General features: G+C 36.9%; 2 protein-coding genes across 2 annotated transcripts; both read right to left on the bottom strand.

The window, feature by feature from the left end:
- Nucleotides 1-520: 520 nt before the first annotated feature.
- LOC141824702 (arabinogalactan protein 16-like) lies at nucleotides 521-1,635 on the bottom strand. Its single transcript, XM_074712032.1, has 2 exons — nucleotides 1,332-1,635; nucleotides 521-742 (listed from the first exon to the last, which is right to left on the bottom strand). Exons 1-2 carry the CDS (start codon nucleotides 1,444-1,446, stop codon nucleotides 636-638), a joined length of 222 nt encoding a protein of 73 aa, XP_074568133.1. The 5' UTR covers nucleotides 1,447-1,635; the 3' UTR covers nucleotides 521-635.
- Nucleotides 1,636-2,977: 1,342 nt separating this feature from the next.
- On the bottom strand, nucleotides 2,978-9,186 carry LOC141824681 (mitochondrial adenine nucleotide transporter ADNT1-like). The gene is made up of 8 exons (XM_074712011.1): nucleotides 8,803-9,186; nucleotides 6,818-6,866; nucleotides 5,663-5,826; nucleotides 5,026-5,063; nucleotides 4,316-4,428; nucleotides 4,101-4,214; nucleotides 3,369-3,713; nucleotides 2,978-3,280 (listed from the first exon to the last, which is right to left on the bottom strand). Exons 1-8 carry the CDS (start codon nucleotides 8,967-8,969, stop codon nucleotides 3,197-3,199), a joined length of 1,074 nt encoding a protein of 357 aa, XP_074568112.1. The 5' UTR covers nucleotides 8,970-9,186; the 3' UTR covers nucleotides 2,978-3,196.
- Between the last annotated feature and the right edge of the window lie 1,370 nt (nucleotides 9,187-10,556).

Raw genomic sequence — 10,556 nt, forward strand, 5'->3', positions numbered from 1 at the left:
TATAAATTCGATGGTTCACTTAGTTAATTAAGTTTAATCAAACTTTTACTCAGCCCTTACTCTGCTCATGGATACTACATTGTTCTACTTCTACAGTCGTATTATGGAAGAGTTTCCCTATACATGTGTTATCTTTCAGAAAAAGAATTTTAAAAATAGGCTCAGCATATGTAAGTTTAATATATATCTACCGATGAGATAGAATGCAATAGAAACAAAGACAGCGAATGGGTTACCTATTAACGGAGCGAGAACAACGGAAGATTCGACCTCATAGCGTGCAACTCCCGTTCTCAACCCATGAACAATATGAGTCCGAAGCTTCCTTCGTAACTCCCGGAACTTCTTCGTAGTGGCTCCGTTCCATGCCTCATTTCATAGGGAACCTCAAAGTGGTTCTATTTCATTATATTCCATCTATATCCCAATTCCATTCATTTAATATCCCTTTGGTGTCATTGACATAAGAGATGTCATTTGCAATATTTCACGAGTGGAGAAATGATAATGAGAGACATCAAAAACCAAAAAACAAGATGATGGTTCTATTAAAGTTCAAATCCAACACTACTCAACCACATGGTCCCAAATTACAATCAATACAAGTGAAACGCATTCTCTCCCTCACAAGAGCCTTAGAAGAGCTTGTAGGGGGAGGAGGCATCCAAGGGGTGGATGAGGTAGGTCAGAACCAAGGCCACCAACATCAGAAGATAAGCAATGCCCTGGTCAATTGATGTACCTGCCAAAAAGATAATTAAAAGGGGGAAAAATTGTTAGATTTCATTCTTCAAGCAATAGCTCAGAATATGGAGTAAGAACAAGTTACCATTGGCAAACTTATATTGGGATCTACCGACCTCACGGTTTGATGATTAGATAATGTGATGAAGATAAAAAAAGTTTGGTTTTTTTATTAAAAAACAACAAAATTAGAAGCATAGTGAAACATACAAATGATCACCGAAAGATTCAATGAGCTCAAAGATATCACAAAGTATGAAATTCCTGGTAAAGAAACCCACTTTTGCTGAGATCATAGCGTACAGTAAGAAAAACCTATTGAAGCTGACGAAACAATATCCAGAGGCTTCAACAACTTCCCGTCCGAAAAAACAAGTTAGGATTCAGAAAGAAAACAACACCCATTATTAAAAGATGATAATTTTTTTTTAAAAAGGTAGGGAATTCCAAGAAAATCCGCCAAAACTTCACTGTACTCAAACTTGAAACTGTTAGGTAACACTTAAGAGAGCCAGAAAAAAAAGGAGCGGATTTGACATCTAAATTAGCAGATATGGATAAAAGAAGGGAATGGAAGATGAGATTACCGTCACTGGTGGGCGCGGGAGCGGGAGCATTGGCTCCGACGGACGGCATGAAGATCGCCAAGGCGAGGACCATGACGACCGCAAGACCAACCGAAGCCCTAGGAATCCCCGCCATTTGCCTCCGAGATCTGCCGCTGCGAGCCGGCCGGAAAGCGAGCAACACACCCTGCGATCTCTCTCGCTGCCTCTTCCTTCTCTGCGAGAAGAACGAGGAGGATGAGAGAGATTTGGAGGGTGGGCAATGTGATCCGAATCGCCTCCGCCTCCGCCTCCGCCTCCGCCCTCGGGCAGCTGCTCTCGTTTCTTCTTCTACCCAGTGATATGTCGGTGGTACAAAGCGTTTCTGGATTTATAGCGGTTTGGGAGGGCGACGAAGCCGGCACGCCGTTGGTTTGTAGCGGTTCCTCCTCCACCCACGTGAAGGGAAGACCGCCTCGAGATGGGCCCGCCGAGTCATGCACCAGCCTGGCGGTCCGGTTTTGTCGGCTGGATAATATCCATTTAAATTTTAATATATATCATCTCTTAAAAAATAAATATATAAAAAAGAATATATCACATATTTATTATATTAACAAATATTTTTATTAACACACTCGTATTTATTTTAATATTAATAATTTTATTATCCACTCATTTATTTTTATTTTATATTAAATAAATACACTCACTCATATGATTATAATACTCATACATAATACCCATACATAATACTATATGATTATAATACCATTTAAATATTATAACACTCATATATGAATACCAATATGGATATTCTAATACACACGGCACAGTGCGAGAAATAAAAAAATTTCATTTCATTTTAATAAATTTTTCTCTCTCTCTAGTTTAAAAAATTAGATTTTGATTCATGCAACGGTTCGTTTGAGGATGATGATTTGCCAACAAGATGCAACAAATGTCTATTTGCCAACCTGATGCAATCCCTCTTGACATGACCGGTCATATCATGACGCATGACGTGACGTATAGAACGGCATGGTAGTAGTATAAAACAGGGGAAGGTCAAATGGCATTTCTAAAAGTATTGAAAACAAAATTAAAAGTTAATCCTTTTTTAATTTAAATTAATGATAAATTTGAGGATCAAGAAAACTAAAACTGCATCTTATATCACATGACAGTAAAACATTAATACATACGCGAGAATATATTTATGACTATATTTCTTTAATATAACATTCACAATGAGTAAAATGATAAAAAAAACATTAATAAAGTACTGGAAGAAATAAAATAAAATTTTGTGCTTTAATGGCACAAAGTAAATAAATAAACAAATGATTGATAAAATAAGGAGATATAAAGACGGTTCTTCCATTGTTGCCAGAGTTCAATACGACAACAAATAATTATGGTACGAATACAATATTAAAAGAAAGAGAAAAGTTACAAGTTTTTTTTATGATAAAAAAATCAATTTAAAAACACAGTCACATCTTGATGTCAATTTAAAATCAATCTAAGAGTTTCTCAAATTGAAGATGAAAGTTAAAGAAAGTCTTAATTCTCCATTTAAGTCACCATCATAGGTAGCACATACAAACAAGGGACATACCAACCACGTCCTATTTATTACTAAACATAAGATAGAAAACTACCAAAGGGAAAGAAAATGCCCTGGATTTAATTGTCGAGCATAAAAAAATAGAAAGTATTCCGTGAGTGCTACGTGTTCTTTCAAGAATATAAACTATTTCGATTCCAGGTGGCAAACAAGATTGCCTAGCTGGGCATCGATTTTCCAGCAAATAGCTTCCTGACCTGCCATTTAATGGACCTACACAGACAACAGCCAAAACGCCTGCAAAATGCCACCACTACTCCCGCTCCTAATTCAGGGTTTAGTCGGATATTCTCATTTCCACTCCAAGAACATCCTTGACACCCTCATAAGTCACAAATGCAATTGCTATGGATGGTACCACCTGAAACTCGAAATGACAAATATTAAATGCGGCTTATTATGGTTGCAATTCTCAACAAATGACTAGGATAACAGTACAAGGCACTAACCTTTACTGAATTGGGTACAAGACCCTTGTATAGGGCCCCAAAGCCTTCATGACGCACAGTGTTCCTGAATGCATCAACCATTCCGGTGTATTCCAGGGGAGCTTTACTCTTGCCTTTCCCTGTCACAACTGAGGCAGCATCTTTCCAACCAACCATTTGCATTCTTCTGCGAATGACATCTAGAGGGTAGGCAACTGTTTGACCGACAGTTCCTGCAGCAGCACCACAAGCAAGCCTCGTGACAACACTCAATTCCGAGTCTTGGGCAAGGCCATATGGGTTAGACTTGATTAGCCAAGCTTTTAATGACTCATAGACCGCAAAATTGAGTCCAACATATGGAATCTGCAAAGACGATTATAAGAAAGTGCTTTGAATTTGATTTAACAAAAATGAACTTATATGTCATGTAAGGTGGTCCACCAACATTATCAAATATATTCGTATAGTAAAATAATCTGTCGTAGTTAAGTTTGGGATAGAAGGCTTCTTCTGGTCATGATTCTTAAGAGCACTAAGCTTACAGTAGGTTAGCCCTTACTATGTCAAAACTTCACACTAGAGGTTATCATCAGATGTGTTATCAGAATAACAAGAAAAAAGTTGGTTGCGTTTCTGTTGATGGTTTTGCAATACCTGTTTCAATGGTAATAAAAATAAAACATGTATAGAGCCAACTATTTGGATGTGCCAGCTGAAGAAAATGAAAAATGAGATTCTATGATGACTTACTACTCCTATGACAGATGGAAGCCACCCTTTGTACAGAGCACGGAAGCCTTCTTCACGATAAACAGTGCTCAATGCATGAAACATTCCTCTGTACTGGTAAGGTGAGTTTTCAGTCTGTTTTGGAAAACAAGATATTGGTAATCAATATCTGCTAAGAGTTAAAAGGATTTATCATGTCAAAGAAGGCATACGACGATAGCAAGAGGTAGGAGCACCTGAACTGTAATCCTTCCACGGACCATATCCATTGGATAAGTAGCAGACATAGCAATTATACCAGCACATGCTCCAGCACCAAGACGTAATACAGGACTAAGTTGAGCATCTTCTGCTTGAGAAATAGAAAACCATTCACTAGCACTCATAACAGAGAATGATTTTACTGACTAATTAAAGAGACATTGAGCGACAGAGATCTATAGTTTAGACTTTGATGGACATTTATTTTCTAGTATGTCTTGAAAAATACCATCCAAAACGAATTAATTGGAAAAACGTTCAGCCAAATTAATGAATTTGACCTTACCAAGATGAATGTGCATTATGTACACTACGCCCATGCATCTAATTAATTGTAGAACAAAATCAAGTTGGCCCAGAACTCTGGTGTCCTAAACCATATCAACTAAGTTAATCATGAACTGCCCATTCTTTTTTTTTCCCCCTAAGGTTTGTTGTATTAACGATTATCAATGGAAAAAGGTGGTACAGATACAATGTCACAAGCATAATTGCATAAATGTCAGGATTGACTCAGAAACTTGCTGTCTTTTAAAAAGGAAAATCAATTTGATACAATAGGTGGATATGGAATGTTGTGAAAAATTCTTTTCAGTGAGTTAAAGAACAACCTAGCAATGCATGAACACAAGATACGGTATGAAGCCAAAACACAAACCACACATTATATGAGGGTAAGGCGTACCATTTCCAGATTGACGCCGGTACAGCCACAAAATTCCACTGATAAATATATCAAAATATTAGTAATCAGAAAGGAACATTTTACCAAAAAAAAAGAGTAATATAAAAGAAATGAGCCTAACTAGGACGCAGACCTATTTCAGGACAATCCATTTTAATTTTATCATAACACCTCAATTAGATTCCTTGAGTGAGAAGATGATCAAGATAATTTTAGGACTAGAAAACAGACCATTACCATTAACTTGTGTTGTGCATTCTTAATCCCGTGATAATGTTTATCATATTTTCAGGTCAGAATGTCTATTAAGCCCAATCTTAAAAAACGGCACTAGAATAGAGCTAGCACTTGACATGGTTTGAGATGAAGAGTTTTTTTTCCTCATTAGTACTGACAGCATGTTGGATGAAGAAAAATGTCTTCTTAGTTAAATTGCAAAACTTACTCTTGAAGCAAACAGAAATGATGAATAAGTTTCCAGAACAAAGAGGACATTACTTCTTGGAAAGAAGGCTTGCAATAATAATTTTAAGAGACTTGATAGTTAATTGACTGTATCAGAACAAGGCTTCAGATTACGAATCTTGCCACAATCAAGGAGAATTTTGAAATGTGATTGCATGACGTCAAAACTTACTTTGATGCTTGTTCATAGCTGAAAAACTTTACAGCTGAATTCGGGACAATCCGTGCACAATTAGTACCATTGCCTCTGAAAAGCCCTCGAAAACCTTCAGTTTTCCATATATGCTTGAGCCCTTGAATAGTTCCATTATACTGAATTGCACAGCGATTTTGAACCTATATTTATCACCATAAATTCAACATGAGAACAAAAACATACATTGTGAACGTCACAAATTAGAAAATTTATGCATGATATTGGACATAATACAGCATCAGCTCCATATACAAAGACATTAGCTGCAAAACAATACCTACCTACATTTGAACTTAGGCTATCTCACAAAAAATAAATAAATGAATATATGGACAATAGCAATCGAAGAAGGTTTGACACAGACCACACCTTGGTAGAGTTAGGATGGTCAGTTAGTTGAAATTGGATCGCATGGTTGGGTTTGTGGGAGCACCAAGAGCAACATTTTGTGGCCTTACCTCAACCATTTGATGTTCCCAGATCCATCAAGGTGGTGTGGCGTAAACCGCCTTGGCCCAAATAATCTCGTTTTAACTCTTTTATTTCCCAGATACATCTCATTCATACGAATCCAATGATGCCCTTATTTTCCAAAATAATATAGCTTTAGACCTCAAAAATTAAGAAAAAAAGTGACTTTCATGACACAAAGGGTACTTTGGTTATGTAAAGTAGAAAAGGCGAAAGAGGGTATGTGAACTAGGAAAACACAAATGAGGTGCACCTTTTGAGAATTTCCCAACTTTTGGTGTGTCTACAAGTTAATTTGCCAATATTTTCTTTAGTTTCTTACTCTCATTCCTTCACTGTATTGGATTCAACTTTACTGACTATGGAATTTATCGATCGACATTGAACATGCTTTCTCGACAATACTTGATGGTTTGAAGGATCATCCTTAGAAGTTTTTGCTAAAGAAGACTTGCTAATAATGAAAGAAAACACTAAAAATGCAGCGATGCACAAATATTTTTTGATTATGTTATATAAGAAATGTGTACAGTGGTAATGATACCTAAATCTCAGAAAGAAACACAGGATAGGTTTTTTTACATAAATAGTTGACAAACAAGGACAAAATAAAAAAAAGGAAGGAAGGAAAAATAATAGATGATCCAAACAAAATGCCACCTGCAATAGGATTTTTAGCCGCTCGAGTGGAGCAACAGCTGTTCTTGATCTGCAAAAACATTGAGCATATAGTTAGAAATCCCTTTTGATTCTTTTACTTCAATCTTAAATTAATGAGAGCACATTTGAAGAAAAAAAACAGAACTTCAGTAAAAGTTAGATTCACACAGATGAAAATATTAGTGCAACATAAACAAACAAACCTAATTCCTCATAGACAAACAATCCTCTTTAATCACAATCATGCACACTTTTGTCAAACTAGTAGCACTCTTCTTTAGATAGAGAGAAAAAAAGAAGGAAAAGCAATTAAGACAAATCAGAGACGTTTACCCAAAAGTTCCAATACAAGAGAGAATGTCATATACTGTGCCTAAAAGCAACTGCATGAATATGTGGCTATACAATGGCACCTGGTATTTGTGAGTGACCAACCATGGCAAGACTTTCTCAAAACCTTTAACATCATGTTGAGAGCCTTAAAAAGAGTATCCAAGTATATGCCTAATCTCACAACAAACCAATCAAAAATTTGTTGCAAACTTGCAATCTTGTTATCAAAATACATGACCACCTTATTTCAGGAGGATTAATTTTAGCCCCAGCCATGTAAAAATGTATACAATGAAAAAGTTTATTCCTCTGTTTTTAGCCCCATTCCTATCAAATGATAGGGTCCCCAAATACACATATTCAAATAACCCTTCAAGATATTATCCTTTAGATAGGTAGTTAGATTTATTATTAATTTTCTCTTCCAAAATATTATCAGTTAGAATAGGTCGTTAGATTGATTATTAAAATGAGTATCAATCTAACAACAAACAAATCCAGAAAAAGAGAAAGCTTTAATTTTTATTCTGAAGAAACCAGAATTACTAGCACTAAGGGTTATACTTTGTGTTTGTTCACCCTAGAAGATGGAATAGGCTTTAATAGCTAAGAAAAGGCCCTGAAAAATCAGCTAGTTATCATTCTTTTAGGGAATTAAAAAATAAATTCACAGTTGTAAAATAACACACGTGCCCATCTATACTATAGTATTTAAACTGACAACCTCTTTGCCTATTGAATTTCTGCAGTATTCACCAACCAAGATCACTCTAACCTCTAAGCTAGACAATAACAACCTCTGAGCAATAACCCAAAATGTTCATTTCTAGTTACCTATGGATTGTAATCGTACAGGGTGAAGGCTCATTTCGCTATCTAAAATGAGTAAACACTGAAAGAGTCTCCCAGCACCACTATGTATTATGGATTGGTAGAAAGGTTCTGACCAAACTGAATTCAAATTGTCAAGTTTGTGCCGAACTAAGCAGGGGCAGCCACATGACATGGATGAGGTGGACGTCTGCCAAAAGTACAAACCAGAGTCCAAGGATTTCAACTCTCATTTGCTATAGCTCTCAAGGTCCACGCACAAGCATCTGGCATTACACATCGGATGACGCGCCAGTTCATAGGGTAGAATTGTGCAGTGTGTCAGCTTCTTATGGTTAGTTAGTCAGGCTGGTATCATTGTTAGAGGCCTATCAGTTAGTTAATTATGACGGCATCGCCAATCAATCCCTACATTTTCTGGTATGATGACTCATTCTGAATTTTATGAAAGACTACCAATCTGCATAAAATCCACATCTGTATGGACACATACCATCTAATAAGGAATCAAAAGATATAATCGTTGAAGTTCAGGCTTGCAATAAATATTCCGCTGAAATGTCGGCGTGACTAACGACATTTTCGGGAAGGGTCCATACTCGCAAGAAACAAAAAAACTGAGAGAACCAAGATTACAGGTCAAAAGAAACCAGAAAGCAACCTTTGCACCCAGACACGATCAATGAATAGTTGGAAGAAAAAATGGGAAAGCAACTCTAATCATCAATAATTTCAAAAAAAAAAGACGAAAATAAAAGGAACAAAAAAAAAAACAGATCAGTGTCAGTCAATATTGGTGAAAAGAGACCAAAGTAACTCACACTCCTCCCGCTACGCCACCTGCCACAAGGGACTTGCAGATGCTCAGGATCGCGTGACTGGGAGCTTTGACTCCCTCTCGCGCGAGCCTCGCCTCCTCCGCGAGATTCACTATCGTCGTCACCGCCGATCCCCCCGTGCTCTTCCCCACCACATCCTCTGATGCCATCAAACTCTGCAGCAAAGATCAGATCAATCTGAAAACCTACACGGACCAAGCACTTCGGAGAGGCACGAAGCTTCCCGGCGGTCGTGGGACGAGCAGATCAAGCGAAGGCGACCTCCATTGGCTCTTTTCTTTCCTCCAAGGGGCGGCGGCGATAGGGTTCTGACGGGAAGAGAGAAAAGGATCGCTTTGTGCAATTGTACTTCACCGGGAGTGCAGGTGTTTGACGGAGATGATCTTTCCCAGACTCACGCTCTTACCCCGCAGTGCATGGATGTATTGTCATGTGGGTCCCGCTTAAAGGCGTTGTGCGTGAGGCGAACTCTCACGGGTGTACTAGTGGGTACAGAGAAAAGTAGATAGGAACGAGCCATGGTGACGAAACGATGATTCTGTTTCTGGCGGACACTGCGAGAGGAATTCTGTATATATAATATATATAATATTTATTATTATTATTATTATTCTTATTTTACAGAGCGAAATTGAAATTGGCTAAGAAGCGAAGCATCTGGTTCTTGCACCAGATGAGATAGAGACAGCGATTTGATTAAATTTGTTGCCGTTATTCTTTGATTTTTATTCTTTTTAAGAGGGACCAAATTAAAGGTGTGGTTAAAAAGTTAGTGCCGAGTATTAATTTAATTATCTGATGATTTTGCTATTGAGTTTGTTTACTTTATTAGTTTGTAGTTTTTACTAGTTTTGATATAATTAATTAAGTTATGCATTCCAATTTGATTACCGATTCAATTATTATATATAACTATGCTTAAACGTACCTTAAATATATATTAACTTACGCCTGAAAGTGAATGGAATTCATAGCAATAGAAAAAAGAAAAAAAAATCAAGAAGAACTTGTTAGTGCAATGATGTATTTAAATGGTCGAATTCATTATTCAATTGAATTGAGATTTAACTTAACTTTTAGCATATGTTTTTAATGAGCTGAGAAGGATGATATAGAGTAAACATTGAGTGTAGAACATCTACAACATTGAAGACAGAGTTTGAAAAATTGTGCAATTAAACATAATCTTGAGGTTTATGTTTTTTGATAACATAATAGAAATTATGTAGGTTTTCAGAAAATAAAACAAGTGAAAGAGCTAAACCATTGGGTAAATTTAATTAACTCGAGAGACAATTGAATACAAGAGAATAAAGCGTTTTCAATTGATTGGGTGCTTGAACATTCAATTGAAGAACATTTTCAAATCGATCACTCTAAAAGTAGATAAAATAGAGCCAATGTTGTTTATAAAAAGCCTTTGAGGGCTTTAAGCAGATTGCTAGAAGACACCTAAAGCTTATTCTTTAAAAAAATAAAATAAAAATAAATCTCAGTTAGCCTCATTAACTATTCCTGAGGAGTGACCTAGTCTGGTCTTATAGAAATTTCTCATCGGACACCAGGATAAATCAGAAAGTACACACAGCGGTCAGCCCAGACGCCCAACATCCTTTTATTGCACTCCCCATTTAGAGAAAAGTTCTTGCAAATACGTCGTAATTGGGGATCGATCCGCGGGTGTCTGGGTGACAACCTGGATGTTCTACCGCGGTACCATACTCTGGGGACGAAAA

The sequence above is a fragment of the Curcuma longa genome, chromosome 3 (genome assembly GCF_044706935.1).
Source record: "Curcuma longa cultivar G26 ecotype Majalengka, Jawa Barat chromosome 3, ITB_CL_G26_1.1, whole genome shotgun sequence".
In the NCBI taxonomy this organism is placed as follows: domain Eukaryota; kingdom Viridiplantae; phylum Streptophyta; class Magnoliopsida; order Zingiberales; family Zingiberaceae; genus Curcuma; species Curcuma longa.

Excerpts from the sequence above, each read along its gene's own strand:
- LOC141824702 (XM_074712032.1), bottom strand. The coding sequence starts at position 1,446 with ATGGCGGGGATTCCTAGGGCTTCGGTTGGTCTTGCGGTCGTCATGGTC. Across the intron at positions 743-1,331 it reads TCCCGCGCCCACCAGTGACG|GTACATCAATTGACCAGGGC; the intron begins GTAATCTCATCT and ends TCTTTTTGGCAG.
- LOC141824681 (XM_074712011.1), bottom strand. The coding sequence starts at position 8,969 with ATGGCATCAGAGGATGTGGTGGGGAAGAGCACGGGGGGATCGGCGGTG. Across the intron at positions 5,827-6,817 it reads GGCTAAAAATCCTATTGCAG|GTTCAAAATCGCTGTGCAAT; the intron begins GTGGCATTTTGT and ends TGATAAATATAG. Across the intron at positions 4,429-5,025 it reads CCGGCGTCAATCTGGAAATG|AAGATGCTCAACTTAGTCCT; the intron begins GTACGCCTTACC and ends TTTCTCAAGCAG.